General features: G+C 43.4%; 1 protein-coding gene across 1 annotated transcript; it reads right to left on the reverse strand.

Annotated features, from left to right (window-relative positions):
• Positions 1-2540: 2540 nt before the first annotated feature.
• Positions 2541-20297, reverse strand: CWC15 (CWC15 spliceosome associated protein homolog). Its single transcript, XM_084267581.1, has 7 exons — positions 20224-20297; positions 18326-18464; positions 16149-16261; positions 14852-14940; positions 13904-14014; positions 4272-4390; positions 2541-3474 (listed from the first exon to the last, which is right to left on the reverse strand). The coding sequence occupies exons 2-7, from the start codon at positions 18454-18456 to the stop codon at positions 3345-3347; spliced, it is 693 nt and encodes a 230-aa protein (XP_084123707.1). The 5' UTR covers positions 18457-18464; positions 20224-20297; the 3' UTR covers positions 2541-3344.
• Positions 20298-20507: the final 210 nt, after the last annotated feature.

Genomic DNA, 20507 nt, shown 5'->3' on the forward strand with positions numbered 1-20507 from the left:
ACATTTTAGGACCTCGTATACACAGAGCACAATTGTTTCCAGCTTTTTTTCCTCATGCTATCAAGCCCTTTAGAATTATAAAACCTATTCCAAGACAAATTCTGAAAGACAAAGCTTTTTTTTTTTTCCCTTGGAAAAACCCACACAACAAGGCAGAAGTTTAACTGTTGGTCCCTACAGAACACAGATTCCATTTTTCAGTGGTAATGCTACCCCAAAAAATAACCATCAACAAGGGGAAACTGTATGAAGCAAGTGGCTTTGTTTCAAGCCACCAGTTACAGCCAGTTCAGGTGTTGCTTGCAAAACCACAGGATTAAACAGTCGCCATCGCTAGAAACCATAAAGCATCACATTCCTTGAAGTGCCAAATGTTAACTTTCTTCCACTCTACCTCCTGGGAACAGACCTTGCCAGCTCTGCTGCCTTTGTTCCAAGTTATTTTTCATACTGAACAGAGGTTCTTGGAAAAAAAATGTGCCAGGAGCAGAGGTATAGAACATCCCAGCCTGGAAGGTTTTGGAATGGGTTTTTTGTTTTGTTTTTAAAGAACTCACAGTCACACTGCAGCTTAAAAAAAATCTGCTTGTCCTTCCCTAGATAAGTGCAAGAAGCAGAGTAGAACATCAGACATCAAGACAGCATCAATAGTGAAAGGACAGGGCTCTTCCTTGACAAAAAGCAGCAAGCACTTTACACTTTTCCTGTGCTGGTGGAGAAAATCAGTAGTTAATGATGCAAAACCCACCAAGAGATAAGGTTTGAGATTCCTTAATCATTAAATTGTGCTTGTGTATTGCTGAGTCCTCAGACTGTGGGTCAGCTTACACTGCAGGAGGCTAAAATACAAAAGCACAGAGGGGGGAGGCTAGAGATAGGATCTGTGGTTGAGCTGAACAATAATGCCAAGAAAAAACCTCAAATACAGCTGCAGCCTGGAGCTCCACAGCCCCTACAGCTCTTTCTCCAGAACAAGGGAGGGAAAGAGCTGCTGGAAAAAATGACTGAGTACACCTATGCATTGTGCAAGTTTTAAGACAGGGATGTTCCTCTGGGTATGGAGGATCAGAGAATGGTCTGGGTTGGAAGGGGGACCAAGGATCATTGAGTTCCAACCCCCCTGCCACAGGCAGGGACACCAACCTCCAGGCTTGGATCTACACAAGGCTGCCCAGGGCCCCATCCAACCTGTCCTTGAACACCTCCAGGGCCGGGGAATCCACTACCTCTCTGGGCAGCCTGTTCCAGCACCTCACCACTCTCTCTGTAAAGAACTTCCCCCTAATACCTAATCTAAACCTTCCCTTCTTTAGCTTAAGTCCATTTCCCCTTGTCCTGCCATTGTCTACCATTTTAAAAAGTTGATTCCCCTCCTGTTTCTCTGCTCCCTTCAGGGACTGGAAGGCTGCAATGAGGTCCCCCCACAGCCTTCTCTTCTCTAGGCTGAACAAGCCCAGCTCCCTCAGCCTCTCTTCACAGGGGAGGTGCTCCAACCACCTGCAGAGCTGAAGAGGAGCTCATCCAGCCCCAGCCACCTGACTTTATAAAGTATTATTTTCCCCACACAAAGGGTTATGTTGATTCCAGAACACAAATGATGGCATGAGGCTCTTACAACTCCCCTGAAGGCATTCAGCTGTGTCCCCCCTCTCCAACACGCTGTAGGCTCGCTGGCTCGCTCTGGCACAGCGATTTCATCTTGCAATACTCTGAGACTGATGTATTTTTTTTGTTGTTGCCATGACAACTATGCAGTTAGGTCAGACCTAAAGCAGCAGCTGGCTTCTCCACTGCCAGGCTCTGACAAGTGCAGTTGTTGTTGGGGTTTTTTTTCCCTTCTAAATACATTGCCTATATACCACGATTTCAGTAGTTCCAACTTACAGAAACACAAGCTACAGCCATTTTTCTGCTTCCCAAGAATCACCCCTATCATGAGGCAGGTGGCAGAAGTAACACAAACACATACATACTCCTCCAGTAGCTGTAGGAGCTCACATGACCCTAAGCATGCTGAAAATCTTGCTTCCAAGTAAATATGGGCATTAGCTGCTGGCATTAGCACACTGTGTGTAGCTAATGGAGGGGTGGCAAAGGCACCTACAGCTAATGAGAGCTCTGATATCAAGATACCAGTCACACCCAGCACAAATCAGGAATGCTGTGCTCTACACTTACTCCCTTAAAAAGAAAGTCAGATATATTTTCCACTTAAGAGCTTGGAAATAATACTGGAAATAATATTAACATGAAACAACATCTGTAAGAATGAGCTAGACTGAGTATAATACAGGCAAAGAAGAGGGCAAGAATTGCACCTGAAAACATCAGAGTTTTGTCACTGTTACCTTCTAGGTAGTGGCTACGTTTTGCAAATGTTAGGTTCATATCCGGGGCATCACTCAGCCAAGATTTCAAACGCAGCTCAGAAGACAGAGGAAGGAAAAATAAAGCCCTTCACAACAGAGATTTTTTCAGGCATTCAGATTTTATACTGTCAAAATGGATGTTTCAGAAGTTAAAACAGTGTACTATGGTACCTCAGGGAGATCACTTGTTTAATAAAAAATCCCACTTACAAGTTTCTGACAGGACTGGTACTCCTGGGCCATGCACACACAGAGCAAACCTTGCAGCCTCATGGTTGTGGCTGGGGGACTGAGTGCTGCAATGGTTTATCAAGCTGGAAGAAGCCCCAGTGGTTCCACAGAGCACTCCCCACTCAAGGCTCCCCCACACATTACATGGTATGGCTCCAGAGGTGCTGAGCCAAGAGAGCCCAGAAAGCGAGGCTGCCAAGAACAAGAGCTACCCCACCAACCCACAACTCAGCTGGCAGTCAGAGGAAGCTGAAAAGGAAGATTATTATCTTTGTTTCTAGCCAGCTGTTAAGAGGAAGCCCAGTTGCTGCAAGAAGTACAGCTCTCCAGTTCACACTGACCACACTCAGCTATTCCCCTCCTTTGGTAACTCTGACATTTGTCTAAGCCACACAAGTATCAAACCACCATCACTACAAACACAGGTTGTTCCAGAAAGCAATTTAAACAATTACAAGGATTTATTGAGAACCAACTTCTCTTTTCTACCATTTACAAGGTGGCCACTAAAAGTGAATGCACATGAACAGAAAACCATCCATGAAACACAATCTGGTTTAGTTAAAAGGAAAACAGACTGCAGGAATAAAAACTCCAGACACATTGCAGTTATTAATTACGAAGCCGTTGATGATCTTGGAAAAGCATTTGGGAATTCACAACCCAGGATTCAGCCTTGAAGTCTGAGGGAGGGGGAAGGAACAACCTTCCAAGTCCTTCAGCACCACTGCACATAAAACTGTACTACTTGATGTATTTTTCCATGAACTTCTTGTGAAACTCCGATCGCAGGGTATCGTTCACAAATCTCTTATCCTTTTTGGTCTCATCTAGCCCCTTGGCACAGTTCTTGAAGACGACATCATCATCCCACCTGAAAACAAAAGTTTCACTTCAGTACAGTGCTATGAAAATTAGGTGCAATTCACAAAAAAAAGTTAGGCCTTCTGACTTCAATGTACGGAACAGCTAGTCATTAGGGTCAGATTTTGGTCTTCAAGGGGAAAAAAAAGTAATAAAATCTCTCTTTCAAACCTAATCCACCTCCTACATGCTCCCAAGTCAGAAGTGAGATGAGTATCAGTAGACTAAAGGTTGTTTTTACAGAAAATAAGCACAGAATCATAGGGGTTGGAAGGGATCTCAAGAGATCATCAGGTCCAACCGCCCTGCCAAAAGCAGGCTCCTTAAGACAGGTGGTCCTAATGACCATTTAACAGAGAAGAAACAAACCTTTAATCTAAATTTTGATAAACACAAGATTAACTGGAATATTTGCAAACAAGAACTGTATTCAGAAAAAGGCTGCTATTAATTCCAGTTATACCAAAAAAAACCCACCCCAAAGAAACAAACCCCTGAAACGAGACAGGTTTTAAAGGGGTGCAAGACACCACATTTCTCAAGGAACTTTGGTCTCGTTGTGTCATTAGGAACAACATCAGACACACACAATTCTCCATCACCCTTTCTTTCTTTTTTAAGTGAAACAGAGAGATAGGTTCAGAGAAATGCACAAGACAATCACTACATGCATCAGTACCCCAATTCCATCACTTGTGCCAGTATCTGAGGAAGGGAATAGAAACTAGAGGCAGCGGTGATGTTCTCAGACTGTGAGTAGGGAGAGGGAGCAAGGGGATGGGTGTCACAGCACGGACTGCACAGTACCTCCTCTTCACTTTGAAGTTTGCTTGAGGCTGTGCTGGGCCAGTAAGGTTCAGCAGGGGGTTACCACTCAGAATGTTCTCCATTCGAATTCTTTCTTCTTCTGCCTTTTGCTCTTGTTCCTGAGAGCCAGAAATGAAAACATTAATTTTCTGGGCCATTTTCCTCATCTAGTTGATAAAGATAAACATTACTTAAGTGTGAACACCCACACAGAGCTTTAATTCCTTGCTCAGTGTTTGACAGGTGTGTGAGAAGAATAAGGATAGAAACAAAAGATACTCTAAAGAGCTTAACATTGCTAATAAACTGGCAATCTAGCCACACTCATATCTGCTCTACTTACCTCTGATGTTCCATCAAATATTCAGTTAGATTCTAGTTTTACCATTTACATATTTATTACATTAAAATCTGTACACAGATGAAGAGATATTTTTTATCCTCATGAGAAAGCACATCATACAACATTCATTAGGTGGAAGACACCTTACAGCATGTTGAAACTTCTCTATCACCTTCAGCTATCTGCTGAAGTTTTACAACTGCAACTTCCCCAGGGACCAGTTCAAAAGAATATTGAGGAATTTTAAGAGGAAACTGAGCAGTGGATGTCATAAGGCTGTTTAAGAGTTTCAATACTAAGAGGCAGAAAGTTTTTCTTCTCCCTGTATTGGCAAAAGCGTGTAACTCAGCCGAAGTGAAGCACCACAGGCAACACAAAGTAGATTGCACTGCCCACGCTTCCAAGCTGCATTAGTACATTTAGTGATTTAAACATTTGCAGACTTCAAAATGAATAAGTAATATTCACTTTACAGCAACATATTTTTCCACAGCCCTTCAAAAGTATTACAAGGAATGCTCTTTGATGAAAGTACCAGAAAAAAAAACAACCCCAAACACCAAATTCTTTACCTTGGATAACTAAGTAGGTCTCCTCTTCCCTATGCACTGAAGTATGATCTGAAGACATTCTACTTCAACAATGCACTGAAGTCTCATTAGCACTACAGGAGACTCAAACCTTCCCCTTCAAAAATGACATAAACTAAAGACAAAGAGATCAGAAAGTGTTTGGTTGGGTTTCTTTCCAAGCTGCATAAAATTCATGGCTGGGGGCTGCTATAGGATCCCAGAAGAGGAAATCTTTTTCTTGGTGGTAGCGTCTACAAGGTTTAAGGGCTGAACTTGGACATCGGTGCTACCCAGAGTTGTCTAGCTTCAGACATTTAATCAATATCAAGTGATGCATTACTACAGCTATCTACAATTTACAAGGTTGTTTAATTGGACTGATCAGGTACATGGCATATTCCTATAAAACACCCCAACCCTCTTAAGAGCAACACCAGCTTAAGACAGAAACGAATACCAGATGATGCAGGATCACCAGGAAAGATTTTAGCTTTGAAAATCTACTCCTGCTTTAGTTACCAAAAAGCACCTACCATTACACTGCTCCACACACACAACATTCAGAGGCAGTTGCAATTAATTTCCAGAGGGATTGGAAAAACTCCCCAAAAGGATGCACTGCCTAAGCACAACACCGTCCTGTTATGCCCTTATTAAAACATGTGCAGGCAAAACCTGCCCTTGCTGCTGTTTCCATGGAGCTTTAACACAAACCACAGCAGTTTGGAGTTACTAATGCAAAGTTTTGAGTTTTCAAACATCACTCTAAACCCAAATCTGGTTCCAACTTCAGCTGCTATCACCACCCCACTAAATAAGGAAACAGAGTAAAAATATCTGATATGGAACAGCAATTTCCTCCCCATTAGAAATACACATTCCAATGATACATTTCTTTCCTCTGTGGATTACAGACAGGAAATGTATGCAGCTTCTTCACAATATGCCAATCTTTGTTTTACCATCCTCTTTCTTCCTAAGATAGAGGAACCGACAGCAGTGAAATCCAGCTTGCTGCAGTCTCTGCTGTGCTCCCAACTGGCAGTCAAGCAGCCCTCAGACTACAGCAGAGCACAGGCATGCAAAGCACTGATCTGAACCCAAGCAAGAGCTAAGATACCGGTACAAACAAACAAAAAAATAATTTAAAAAAGAAAATCAGTATCACCAAGAGGTGATCAGGTTCTGTTCAAGCCCCTGAGGCATATTTACAACAGGATGTAAGCATGTGAAGTGGTCTCTGTGCTGTCCAAAGTGAAGCGGGCTCTGCCTCGTTAAATTTAATCTCTGATGCGCCATTAGCAGCGAGGCTCTGAAACAACAGAGAGGTCTGGAACAAATCTCAGAAGCATGTAGGAACACTGCAAACCAAAAATGCAAACTGGCCTAGACCCAGGAGAAGGTAGCACTATAAAAAGCACTGTAAGAAATTAATACTCCCCTGTTGACAAATGCTTCTGTAGAGAGAACTTCTTCCAAGCCCTATATATGCAAACAGACACAGCAGCTTTCCACTTCAGAGCTGAACTCGGGGGACCCTTCTGGAGGCGGCGCGCAGAGCGTGGCACGCTCTCACCCTCACATCTCTGAGACATGAACTTTGGCTGTGACCCAAAGTCACTGACCCCCTGCATCAGGCACCACTTGATCTGCCGCCCACATCCCATCTTCTGCTGGTTTGTTCACGCTGCATGACACTGCAGCTACACACCGCTGACACACGCAGACCTACAGTGCACTGCACACACCGCGTTTCTTTGACGGCCAAAAGTCCCCTGGAGTCAGTGAGCATCTCTGGGGGGAAGTTACAGTTCCTCCCTCCCCTCCTGCATTTCAGATTTAGTCTCTACAGCTCCTACAAAGCTGATGGCTCCAACATTCTGCACCATGCACGGGGAGAAGTGAAAAGCACTTGGTCATTGGGTCATAAACAGACTCGCTAGAAGAAGACAAAGCCAATATTAAAATTCATTAAAAATATGCATACAGCACTCCAGTGTTCTTATTACACACAGATGCACATCCAGGTTTTCCATAATAAGAGTTTATGAAGGCATGATAGGCATCATCCTAACTGCTTTCCAAAACCCATGTAATAGCCTTCAGCCTCAATTAGCCTGACACAGTTTGCTTTCTGATCATGAAAAAAGCATTACCAGACTGAAGTGACAAAAAGTGATGAGAGAAAATAAGAAAATCAAAACTGAAATAACACTTTTAACAAGTGTTACGTTACAAGCAGTAGTACAAGACTAAGAGTAGGACTTAGCTTCAGATTAAGACACCTACATCTCAACATCTGCTTGTAGGCCCAAGATCTGGAGAAAACAGTAAAAAGTGAAGAAAACTCTTCTGCTCACACTATCTCACACACACAGGACACCATCCAGGCTTCACTGACCACATCTCCACTGCACTACCACAGAAGCTGGGATACATAACTTGTACACTGACCCCAACAACTTGGCACATCAAGCTCAACCTGAATTCTGTCTAAAACTGCTACATTCACTCAAGGCAACTACAATTCCAGAGGACTGGAGGGCAGCAAAACCTGCACTATGATGAAAAGAAGGGGTAAAGGCAACCTTGGGAATTTCAAATGATTACATTTTACTTTTGCACCTTAAAAGCAATTACGAACGTAACACAGAAGCTGTCAAACCTTCTTTTACAGTGACAAGAGTTCCAGAAAACATCCAGGAATCCTGTTTTTAAACATTTGTTTTCTGTATTCACAGCAAGAGATGCTGCAGAGCCCCTGGGCACTTTGTGCAACCCTTGGCTGCTTCTTAGCTCTGTTCACAAACACAACTCTGCTGTCGTAGATCTGCATAGTGACTAGAAGTAGTAAAAGAACTGCACAAGCTTATCTTTGTCATTAAAGGTCACCAGATTAAGAGTCTGAAAGCAAGCAGGGAATAGATCTGTTCAGGCACCACAGTGTTAGTCGCTTTACAAAGACGACCTGGCATGCATGGTAATTTATTTATGGAATTCAGTCCTTCAAAGCTATTCTAGGTTGGATGACATTTCAACATATTTGCTACAAATTTTAAGAAGCAGGCCAGTTCTGAAGCTTAGCCTTGAAGATTTTGTTTTGTATTATTTACCTTCACTAAAACCTCCCAAAGAAGGTGTTCAAGATTTATTTTTTAAAAAAATATGTAATTTAGTAAATATTGTTTATTAGGAGCCATGACATGGATACTAGGTGTAACTCACAGTGGTGTAAAGCTGATATCTACACTTAAGCCAAGTTATACACTGGCCAGAGCTGCAGAAATGCTCATCTCCAGCCAAAAGAGGTTTTCATTATGTTTCAGAATTTTCCACATAAATCTTCCACTGCCCACTCCCCCACTGAAAGCCGGGACGCTCCAGGCGATGGAGCATGGGTTGTATCAAATCAAACAGCCCAGACATAACCTTCATAGCTGTCTGAGCTTCACACCTCTGAGGCACGATCCAGCACAGCTGTTCACAAAATCAGCAGCTCCAGTTGCTCCAAAGCCTACAGTGCTCTTTTAAATGGGGGAACAAAGACTTATTAAGCTAAACCACTATGGATACAACAAACCCACAACAGAAAAAAAAAAAAAGCCTAAGGGGAAAAATAATCATTTGTATTCACTCCACCCTTTCCAAAATGACTCCTCCTTGCCTGCCTTTCCATTCAGCAGGAGGAGGCATACAGCTCTTTGCCCAAGCCCTTTCAGCAAAAGTAAAAACAACTGCTGGGTTATTCCAGCAGTCCAGGCAGCAGTGCTGCGCTTTTCAATAGCGGCCTGTTGCACCCACAATCTGTGGAGATGAATCAGGCACCAGCAATGCTGTAACCACCACGTTGGAGGCACAGGCAACAGAACAGGAATATTACAGTGTGAGGAATAAGACTGGATTGGCAGAGGGAACCCCATACCCCGGGGAAGCGGATGGATACTCAGCTCACTGTGTGGCATCGCAGCCAGGGCGTGGGGAGTGGATGCAGAGCTATATAACTTTAACTAAACAATTGTTCCTTATCTTGCTGTAAGAATAACAGTCCCTTGACACACTTGTTTCAGACCGCAAAGGAAAGAAAAACATTGTTGTTACCATGGTTATTTTTTTAGTACAGTCACTACCCTTAGCACAGAGCAAGATGACTTTTACAGAAAGTGCTGGAATTCCTGAAATGACTCTGCTGTGTTACAGTAAGTTATCCTACCCAGCTTTTATAGATCCTGCAGAGCTGAAAGAAGACCTGAAACACCCACATTTCATTGAAGGCTGCAAAAATAAAAATATTTTTTTTAAAAAATAACATCACAAAGCCTTATTTTAATGCTAATTTTTTGACAGCACTGCCTTTAGCAGCAGGGAACAAAACTTAGTAACACCGAGATCCTCCCCAGTTACTGGATCCTATGCGAAGTGCCAGCTCCATGCAATTCAGCGATTCAAATAACCAATTCAAACTCCAAAAAAATAAGAGCACAGAGCAATCACAGCTGCAGGGCCTGTGTGCAGACTTCTCAGTCTGACCACAAGGAAAGGGACGTTATCTTTAGTTCCTGGCAAGGGTAAGGATTGTGAGCACGTCTCAAACATTTAGAGAAGAAACCTATCTGCCATCTGCTTTTGCCTCTACTGAAATTCTTTCTTGATCACAGATTTGATAGTCTAGTTTTAGTTAAACCCTTAAAATTAAATGGAAAGGTTAATATCTATCAAGATTCATTTTCTGAAGTTTTATTTGAATGCCTGTGATGTGGGAAAACACAGGACAGAGTTATTTGACCACTAGTAAAGTAACAGAGTTATAGAGAAACAGTGTGAAATAAAACCGTTAAGAAAAACAAAAAAACCTAAGCCTGTTCTCAGATAAGCATAAAATGACTGGATGTTAAAACAGCTCTGCTGAAACTGCACACATACACACAGCTGCTCACTAGTTTGGGGTTTGGTTTTAATTACTTCAATTTACCTTTTAAGGAAGTGCTTGAAAATTGAGCATCGAGGGCACTGAAATGCTGAATTTGGGATCCAGCTGAATTTGGGATACTGAACTGTTTCCATGAAAGCCATCTGTGGGTAGCTCACAGGGACAACAGACTTAGTGTTTGTACAGTTTCAGACAGACCCATAATTATTCCACAGAAATGGCTTTCAGAACTAAAATTTCCTGGTCAGCTTAGTGTCTACCAGAAACAACCTGGGAGGTTAAAATTGTGGAGGGCATGAGAAGAGTCAGGACTTCCCCCCATGTTCAGTTTTTAAAAAACACTGCTAGCACTTGCTCAATAATGCTACATAATTCAAGGGAATTTAAGCATTTTGAGAAGTTAACAGGCTTTGACAGAAATTCCTTATTTGGTTGACAAACTATTTGCTTCACAGCTTACAGAGAAATCTCGTTGTGAAGTTAAAACCTCTTAACACTAATATTTGTCAAAATCAGAGTTAGAGGATTTCTATAGAAATTGGTATTACCACATAAGGGAATGTAACAGAAAGCATGATGATCTTACCAAAAAAAAAGTCATTTTTTGTTTTTAACCACTGTCTCACTAGACACTCATTTTAAAAGGAGCAGTCCTCCTCCTGTGGGAACTTAAATGCTGGACACCAAAGCAATGAGTGAAATCAGTTAACAAGAATACAGATTACTTTAAATGAAGTCTCAAAAATAACTGGACTAGCATTTTAATAAATCAAAATAACTAAAGTATCAGAAAAAAATAGATATGGCACAAATTTGGCATATATTACTGTATTTTACCCATTTCATCCTGCAAAGACCTTTGCATGCTCCAAGAAGATGCAGAGACACATTAACCTGTCTGCATAACAAAGAGATTTGAAAAAGACATGGGGAAGAGTGAAGAGGCATTCACTCTGCAGTTTCCCTTTGCCTTGCCACTGCTGCTGCCTATTACACACAACAGCATTTAAGCAGATAAAACATCCCTGTGTTAATTAAGACCATTCTGAATGCAGTTGGATGACTAACACATGGCTACTTACAAAATTAGGTTTAAATTACGGTTTGCAGTACATGATAATATGATATCCCACACACCTGAAGGGAAAAGGGATTTATATTAAATGGCTATAAAATGCTTTGCTGGTAATGCCTCACTTCACAGCTGTGGGCAACAAGGCATAATCTAAACAGACTGCACCCCTAAAGCCAACACACACAATCGATCTTTCCTGGGGAGATCCTTACTCCCAAAGACTCTTTTTAGGCTGTGCTCCACCTTCACTTTGACTTCTTCCAGTCAATGCAGTCTCAGTTGCCTACTCTCAAAGAATCACAGAATTGTAGGGGTTGGAAGGGACCTCGAGAGACCATCAGGTCCAACCCCCAACCCAAGAAAACCCCAAGAAAATAAAATTTCAACTACCTGCAGAGCACCCACTGTTTACTGAAGGTGCCAACTTTTAGGAGAGCCTACCTGCTGCCAACCAGTGACAGGATAAACAGAGCAGGTAGTGGGTGTGCAGTTACATACACCATTGCAAATACTAATTTTAGGAAGAAACAGATGTATTAAGTTCAAATATGTGTGCATGTATTCAGCATGCATACAGTGCTGGACACCACAAACCCTGCATCTGGGAGAAGCTTGCAGAAAGGTAAAAACTAATGCCATTGAAGACACAGCAAAATAAACCAAGGAGTACACTAATACTTCATAGCTTTTTGGCACCCTCTAGTGACAAAGCAAGAATTTCACGGAGAAGACAACATTCCTTACACTTGGCTGGCTGTGATGCAATTTACCCCCATTATTTTCTGCATGCAAGTTTGCCACGCTGAAGTGTGACAAGTTTTGCTGTTTAATTTACACACAGAACTTCAGCTACCAGGCTGAGGGAAAACCTCATACAGATCTAAGATTTCATTGTAAGCTGAGCACAAGAGCTGCAGTAGAATCTTTTCCCTTAACTTATAGTTTGGTACATTCCACAAGAGGAATTCAGGGAAGAGTTGGTGCCAGTGTTTTAAAGTAATTTTCACCATGTTGTTACTGCAGAACACAATTTCACGTCTGCGTGATGTGCTTCAAAACACCTAGACAGAGACATGAGAGACATTTTCAAACACTTTTATAAAGACTACTCATGGGGCAGATGGAGTATCAACATGGAGAAACACACAGCAACAGTTTTCTCCAGCAAAATTCCTGCCCTGAAACAGCACATACAGCTTTCAGCCTTCCAAACTACCCAACTCCAGAGCTGCAGAGCGCATGCTGGTTTTACAGGCCTTGCTGATTCTTAAGGTAAATTGTTATACTGTCAGCCAGGAGTGGTCAAGCACATTGCTGCCTACAGCATTTAAAATGTTATTCTCTTCTGGCTGTTCCTGCTCTGTGCTGGATCCTATGTCCTGTTTACTGCCAGCTGTCTCTGCTGGACAGCACTTGTGAAAAACCTTAAACCAGGAGCATGTACGTTAGACTGTGGTAAGGTTGTTAGTAGTGCAGAGGAACCAAAACATTAAGTTGTCACAGCAGCAAAGATCCCAATCAGCATTTAGTATGTTTATGTAGCACGTTCTAAAACCACCTCAGATTATGTTATGCTAAGGTGACAGAGTTGGTGCTTGGTTTTCTTCTTACACTAATACAAAATCTACATATAACAACATACAAAACTACTCAGACTAAGATGTATAACACATTTTCAAAAGCACTAAAATGATTTAAGCACAAATAGAAAAAGAAAAAGCTGCCCAAAAGCAGCAGAGGGAATGCTGCACATCTACCACTTCTGTTCCACCAGCAGAGGCAGAGCACTTCGGTAATACAGATGAAATACCTGGACTCTGACCTGTTGCCATGCAACATTAGAGCTAGTACACTTCATCCTAAATCCTGATGAGTTTGACAACACAGGCTAGGGACTGTTTCTGGGAATAGAAGCCCATTCATCTGGCAGGAATTTTGCTAACACGCTCCATCCCAGCAAGCAACAGTACACCAAGGAGGTGAGGAAGCCAACAGCATTGGATTTGATCCCGCTCATGGGAAAACGATCTCTAACTACACAGACTCCTTTCTCTCTTCAAGGGTAGAACATGGTGTTTCTGTCTGTAGGGAGAGTGACTGTAGGGGGGCATGAAGGATATGCACGAGTTGACTTTCCATGTTCTGAAAAGACTAAGTGACATATTAATTGATTTTTGCATTTTTCAAATAGACTTGCTGGTGTATAATCACGGGAAAAAGTTCTCCTCTTCCAGTAACAACTGGTGCTCCTTGCCAAGGCAACACAGAATCAGTGTTGCTAAAGACCAATCATGGTTTAAAACTTGCAGCCATGAGAAAAAGCATCAAAAAGCATATTTCATTTAATAAATGTAACCCTCCATATTTCCTGTTCTATAAAAGTTAGTTAACAAGTGAAATTGCACTGGATAATGTAGCTAATTCCACTATATGGTTAGTTGTGATAATCCTCTTCATAGAAGGACTTGTATAAGAAAAACAAGATTATCTTGACTTTACACATTTACAAAGGGTTGGGGAAGTAAATACAATGCTCTAGTGAGTAAAACATTCAGTTTGTCTACTAAAGAAAATAATTCTTGACAACAAATCCAGAGTCGATTTGAAGGGCACTTACCTTGGCAGTTCTCACTTGTCTGAAGTGCTGAAGGCACCCCAGTTTTAATAAACACCAGTTTGCAAACAGCAGATGCTCTTTAGTGGGTGAGATTTTACCTTCCGAGCCTGCTCCTCAGCTCGTTCTTTCTTGATTTTTTCCAGCTCAGCCAGAAGAGCTGCAGTGTCATCATCATCACTGTCTTCCAACTCCTCATCTTCATCATCTTCCTAATAGGAAATGGAAACAAGAAGCATCTCAACTAACAAAACCAGTTTTCAGTTCTGAAGCTTACTGCAGACAGTATGTAAAAAAAACAAAAGAAATTATATAAATACATATACATATCTCTCCCCAAACAGTCCTGGTCTGCCCAGCTAAGGCTAAACTTGCTGATTAATTTCTGAAGTACTTTGCTGCTCACAGCAACAAATACAATACAAATAATTTGCTCTTGTACAGAAAAGTAGAGATGAAAAAATGTTTCTGATCTTTGGATGACTGCAATTAATTTTTTTTTAGAATTCAAATGCTATGTAGCTGCCAGTCTACAAAACAACTGTCCTCAACCACTTTCTAATCATTGTAATGTAAGTCACTACAATAGTGTGCCCAAATACCCTGTCCAATATTGTCATGACCAAATATAACAGAATAAAAAAGCCTCAGCTGATTGTCAAGGCTCAGACCTAACTCCCAGATGTCAGCATGAGAGGAGCAAAGAGCAAGAATCCATTGCTCATGCAGACAGTCAGTATTCCTCAAGAGCTCTACCTTAGGGGAATTCAGACTGACCCAGTAGTTGACAGAGTCCAAAAAGCCACCCACACCCCACACTTTAAGTGGCATTCTCAGTTCCCCAGTTTTTGTGTGCTCTCCAACAATATCACTAGAGCATGGACCAGAACCCTCAGAACCACTTTAGATAAAAGGAATGTATGTCAGAACCTGCCTTAAATAAATCTTCAGCAGACCTAAAATGAAAGTACTTATTCTATTTACAGCAAATCCTGAAGGCAGGATAGTAAAGTGAAAGAAGGCAGGGGAAAAGAAAAAAAGATACATACATCAGTAAGTGGATCATCTGCATCAAGATTTGCAGCAGGAATCTGGTCTAGCCGAGGCTTCTTAGACACAGAAGATGATGTTGTGTGCTCTATGGAATAAGATTTACAGAAAAAAAAGGGACTAAGTCACTTCATTTAAAAACATCTGATGTCAGAAAGCAAAAAACTTCACAAACAATTTGGCTTGCATTGGGGTAAGAAATGCAAATTTATCCTTATTTTGTGCTCTCAGTCTTAATGCCCACGCCAACCGCATCCCTTCAGGTACCCTCAAGGGAAGCAGTGACATCCCCAAAATAACAATTTGACCTCTGAAAGGTTTTTAAGTCATTGTTTCAAAAAGAAAGAAGAAAAGTCAACAAAAAAATATCACTGTTCTATACAGCCAGATGGAGGGGTCTCACTGAGGACCACTCCAAAGCATTACTATTGGTTAGTTTGGTCCAAATCACATCTGCTTTTGCCTGTGAATTTGGAAGCCTCACACCACCTTCACACCTAAACCCAAAGCACCTACATTCTGTCAAGTTTAATACTGAAAATTAGAATTTCCCAAAAACCCTTTTGATTTTCATTCCAGTTATCACTTAGGCTAAACCCAAAAGAATGTCATACTTTAAAAACACATTGTTAGACTGATGCTGTAACACTAGAAGATGAATCACTCCCCTTCTCCTTCCCATCTCTCTTGTCCACATACCAAAAAGAGCCCTTTATCAGCTGTACACACTTGCTGCCAGCTCATTACAAATCACACAGTCCGAGCTGGCCTGCAGGATGGCTTATGCTCTTCTACCTTTGCCAGCACGAAGCCAGCAGACATTCACTTGCAGGTCAACAGGTCCCAATTCTCAGACCAATGCCTGAAATTCTGCTCTCCCAACATGCTGTCTGCATCCTGCAAACTTCTTACACCATCAAGTGTTGTGCAAGAGCAGTGACAACACAAAGGTATCAACATAAGAAAAGAGCTGGAGAGGGATTCCTTACATGAGTAGGGAGTGATAGGACAAGGAACAATGGGTTTAAACGGAAAGAGGGCAGCTTTAGATTGGATGTGAGGAAGAGATTCTTCCTTCTGAGGATGGTGAGGATGTGGCGCAGGGTGCCCAGAGAAGCTGTGGCTGCCTCTGGATCCCTGTCAGGATTCAAGGCCAGGTGGGATGGCGATTTGGGCAACGTGGGCTAGAGGAGAGTGTCCCTGCCCATGGCAGGAGGTGAAGACTAGATGGACGTTGAGGTCCCCTCCAACCCAAACCACTCTGTGATTAAATTTATTTTGTTTCTTTGTTTTTACCTCTGGTTGGTCTGTCTCTGTTCTTTTCTCTTGCAGCAACCCGTTCTCTCTCCTCCAGCTCCCTTCTGAAATCACGGTTACGCACCTCTTCAGGGGCATCCTGAGTGGCCTGTCTAAATATGAGGGGAGGGGGAAAAAAAGCTGAAGCTGACAGTCTGCAATGTTTTGAAGGAGGTCAATAATTCCTGGAGGGAACAGGTAAGTATAAAGAACTGTGTACCAAGTATATGAATGCTTTTTTATTCTCTTTTCATCAGCCCCCTTCTCTACGTGCATTACACACACACACTCCTTTCAGTGACTCTCAAATGGATTAAAACACCCTACATAAATTCCTACAAAACCAGAATGGCCACATCTACCTCTTGTAGCTATGTCTAAACTTTCTGCTCTCCAGCAGTCCAAGCCCAGTGTCCCAGCAGACACCCACTAGCATCATGGGCAACTTTGCTCAGCAGCCCAAGTCGCTGCAGCAAACACAGCCTCTAAGGCTCACAGATAAGCCCAAGATTAGAACACACTTTTTATAAACCTGTTCCCCTCCAAGAGACACACCAGATCATCTCCAGACCATTAAATAAAAGGTTAGAAGGAGAGGCAAAACACTAGCTTTAGTGAAACATATTGTAAATACATGGGTTTTTTTCCCCTTTTTTATACCATACCCACTGGCCAAAAGCAACAGACTATTTATATTTATGCCACACTAAATTCCACCTACAGTGTGCTGAATTTTCTGTGGAAATCTTGAAAAGAACTAAAAACTAAAACCAAGCAGCAATTCCTTTCACCTTTCTGTGAACCCAGTGCTGGAAATAAGAGTGTCTGGAAGAAACCCAGACTTGAGCCATTATAAACACATTGTGTGCACAGCTTGTCTTTATGATGAAGTATTTCATTTGCTTTTGTAATTAAAAACCTGAGCTTGGAATCCCTGATATAGCTGCAAAAATCCCCCCAAACCCCATGTCATTCAAGCCAACATGAGTGGGACTGAAACACTGAATGTTTCCTGCAATCATTTAGTCCTGGCAATTCAACAAAGACAACTTTGTATGAGGTATTTGAGAGAAAGAACAGAGGACACTCAATGCCCTCTCCATCCCTCTCGCACGCCAACAGAGGGATTTGTTAAAACATGCATTGTATATTCCTGTACATACCTGTCCTCACACACTTCTGTCAAAGCACCAGACTGGTGTCTCAGGCCCTGCTTTGTCTACAGAAACCAGCCACCAGCAGCTTTCCCATCACAGCGAAAGGCGTTTGGCAGCACTTTTTGTGCTGTGGGTTTCCTATTCTCCAAGGCACTCTGACTCCATTATCCACACGTGTTGTTCAAAATCAAAGGGGCAGTAGGGAAGAGGTGAACAGAAAAGTGGGAGTATAAAACCTAACAGCAACTTCACTGACAAGAGTAACATTAGTTAGATGGAAAAAAAGCCAAACACAAACCATTTTTTGGCTGACATTTAATTCTCAGTATCTGTATCACACTGACTACAGATCTCATGTAATCTTTCAAAAAGGATAACCAGGATTTATTATGTGTTTCAAGAAAAGGAAAATATTCCTAAGAACCCATTCTCTTTCTCACTGATTAAAGCAATGTTCACTCCCAGGACCTGCATGAACCAACCACAGCACTTAATATCAGCTCTTTCAACACATTCTACTGCCTGAGTGCTATTCCTTGATTCCCTGACTCCTCTTAGTGACCTTCCCCAGCAGTCCTTTGCCAGACTATCATATGGTTTTCCTGCTTTTAAAGACGTGCTCAACGTCGTTCCTCTAATCCCATCTTGCTCCACAAGTGACAGCACCCTCCAGAGTTCAGCTGGCTCCTTCTGTTCCCAGTGACAACTTTCTCTTTCCACCCAACTGCCCAAAATACTTGGTGTCCAAAGCTCACCTTCTTCTGACAATTTACTTCGAGGAGCAGCAATAATCCCATTAAAATTAAACCTCTCCAATTACTTGCAATGCATTCAATCTCCTAAGTCTCCCTTGGGGATGTTCAGCCCACTCAGTGCCCTGCACAGCCTCTGGTGCTCGCTTAGTGTCACACACACAAACATCTACTGGGGAAAGTTTCAGAGCACTGCTTGTAACAAAAAAAAAAAATCTTTCCCAGCCTGTTCTGCCATGAGACCAGAAAAAAAAACCACAATACTAACCTGTATTTGATTTTAGTATGAGAAGGAAGGTCTCTGCTGGAATACTGTTTGGATAGTTGACTTAAGTCTCCTTCACCTTTCCCTCTTCCTCCTCTTGCCGGTTCAAACGTTGGCCTCGCCGCTGTCGTCATTTTAACTACTGCAGAATCAAGGATATAAAAAGTTGTTACTACAACTTAGAGTCAAAAATATTCACCAGAAGCTACATCATTCCTAGAATTATAGCAGCAATATCAAGTCCCACTACACAACACCAGTTATCACCTGCCACATCAGCTTCAAAATTGAAGGAGTTTTTCATTGACTGTTCAGATTTTCAAAGAAAAGTCTATTCCAACTTGCTTGAAAAGGGACACACAGTACCAGGGATGTGAAGCTACATTTATGAAGTACTAAAAGTTGGTCAGGAGATGGTCCCCTATCCCTTAGGTAAAGGGTGCCATTTTGTAACTAAATTCTTTCCCCTCCTGAAAAACGACCGCTAAAAATGACTGCCTATGGGGAACGATCCCTCCAGTATTCCTCAAACTGCACCTAGGTACCATCACCAGAACCTCTGGTTGATGCAGACCATACCATGCCTAGGATGGTATTGATAATTAAATACTGATAAATATCACACAATTTGAATGCTCCAGCCCTCTCCATGGCCCCATTCTGCTCTCTGGTACAGGCACAACCCCATCACTAACGCTGCAGCACAGTCCTTTGGGATTGACCTGTGCAGAGCTCCAGCAGCTACAATCGATTCTTCTGTCAGCAAAGGAGTGAAACAGACCCTGACCACATCCTCAGCCGTGCGGGCACCTTGTCAGCACTCACTGCACTCAGTGCTGCCACAGAGAAGCGATCCTAAACCACCATAACAAGAATTTAACATCAACAACCAACACCAAAATGCCGCACCATCAACCAGTGCAACCTTAAACCTATGAGATAAAGCCACCAGTCCTACTGACCAAAAGGTTGGCTGGTAAAGGATGACAAGAATATATTTTAAACCATATTAAAAAGCTCCATATGCTTCTGTGATATCACCAGTGAGAGTTATCTGTTGATGCTCTGCTTGCACTTGTTACTGTCTCACTGTTACTGATATCACAACACACACGACTTCAGTGTTAAAATCATAAAACAAGATTGGCTGCTCCAAGCAACATCCCACCAGGGAGCACACGGAACTACCACACAGAAAAACAAAATTAACACAAACATCTTTAACAAGAAGCAAGGCAGTAAGTAGCCCTGGCTTACGGACTAAGGACTGCCGATGCCTTCCAGTGACACGGTGCGAGTCAGCTGGAGCTCGGCGAGACACATCAGCTCTGCCTCGGCACTGACTCTGTAGGACCCACGATCGAAGAACGCCACTTGCTCTCAGACCTTAGCTGTGCTAATTGCCTTTAACGGGGGGTGGGGTGGGGGTGTGTGTCTGTGCGTGTGAATTCAGGTGAAGAACCAGACCCAATGTGGCTACATCATTTCAAGAAACATTAAGAAACCCCCTGGGAACGGTCCCTGCTTCCCTCCACTCGGCCTGCATTCCGCTTGGGCTGCAAGGACCCAAACCTGACGCTACTCAGGGATCCTCACACCGACGCCTCCCCTGTGAGGAAGCGGCCTTCGCGGGGGAGCGCGTCCCCCGCGGACACCCGAGCCCAGGGCAGGAGCACTGCGCTGCCGCCGGCCCCTGGAGCCCCGCCGCGAGGCCCGCCGGCCGCCTCAGCCCAGGCAGCCTCCGCTCCTCCCCTCAGACACGCTCCCGCCCGGCTGCCCCTCAGGGCCGGACCCTTCCACGCCCCAGCCCGTCCCCACGCCAGGAACCCGCCCCGTTCCCCTTCAGGGACCCCGCCACAGCCACCCCGTGCGCATCCCCAGCCGCCTCCGCAGGCACTTACTTGTCGGCCTCCTGCCGCCCCGCGCAACCCAGCCCTACGGCCCTACGCCGCCACCATAACTCCGCCAAGCACCCACAAGGCACCGCGCGGGAGCCATGGGCACGGCGAGGCGGAAGCGGCTGCCCGCGGAGGACTTACCATAGAGAGGGCAGGCGGGAGTGCCGCGCGCGCCCGTCACGGTGGTTGCTGGGGCTGCAGCGGCAGCGGCGCCGCCGGCGGGGCCGGGGCGGTGGCCGCGCCCTGGGCCGCGGCTCCGCCAGTGCTGTGCCCAGTGCGGGGCTCCT

This window comes from Gallinula chloropus (genome assembly GCF_964237585.1).
Source record: "Gallinula chloropus genome assembly, chromosome: 1".
Taxonomy (NCBI): Eukaryota; Metazoa; Chordata; class Aves; order Gruiformes; family Rallidae; genus Gallinula; species Gallinula chloropus.

Bases quoted from the DNA above. Each gene is read 5' to 3' on its own strand.
- CWC15 (XM_084267581.1), bottom strand. From the start codon at position 18,456: ATGACGACAGCGGCGAGGCCAACGTTTGAACCGGCAAGAGGAGGAAGA. The intron at 14,015-14,851 runs GTATGTATCTTT...ATTTCCTATTAG, and splicing joins CAGATGATCCACTTACTGAT to GAAGATGATGAAGATGAGGA. The intron at 4,391-13,903 runs GTAAAATCTCAC...TCTGGCTCTCAG, and splicing joins CTGAGGAGCAGGCTCGGAAG to GAACAAGAGCAAAAGGCAGA.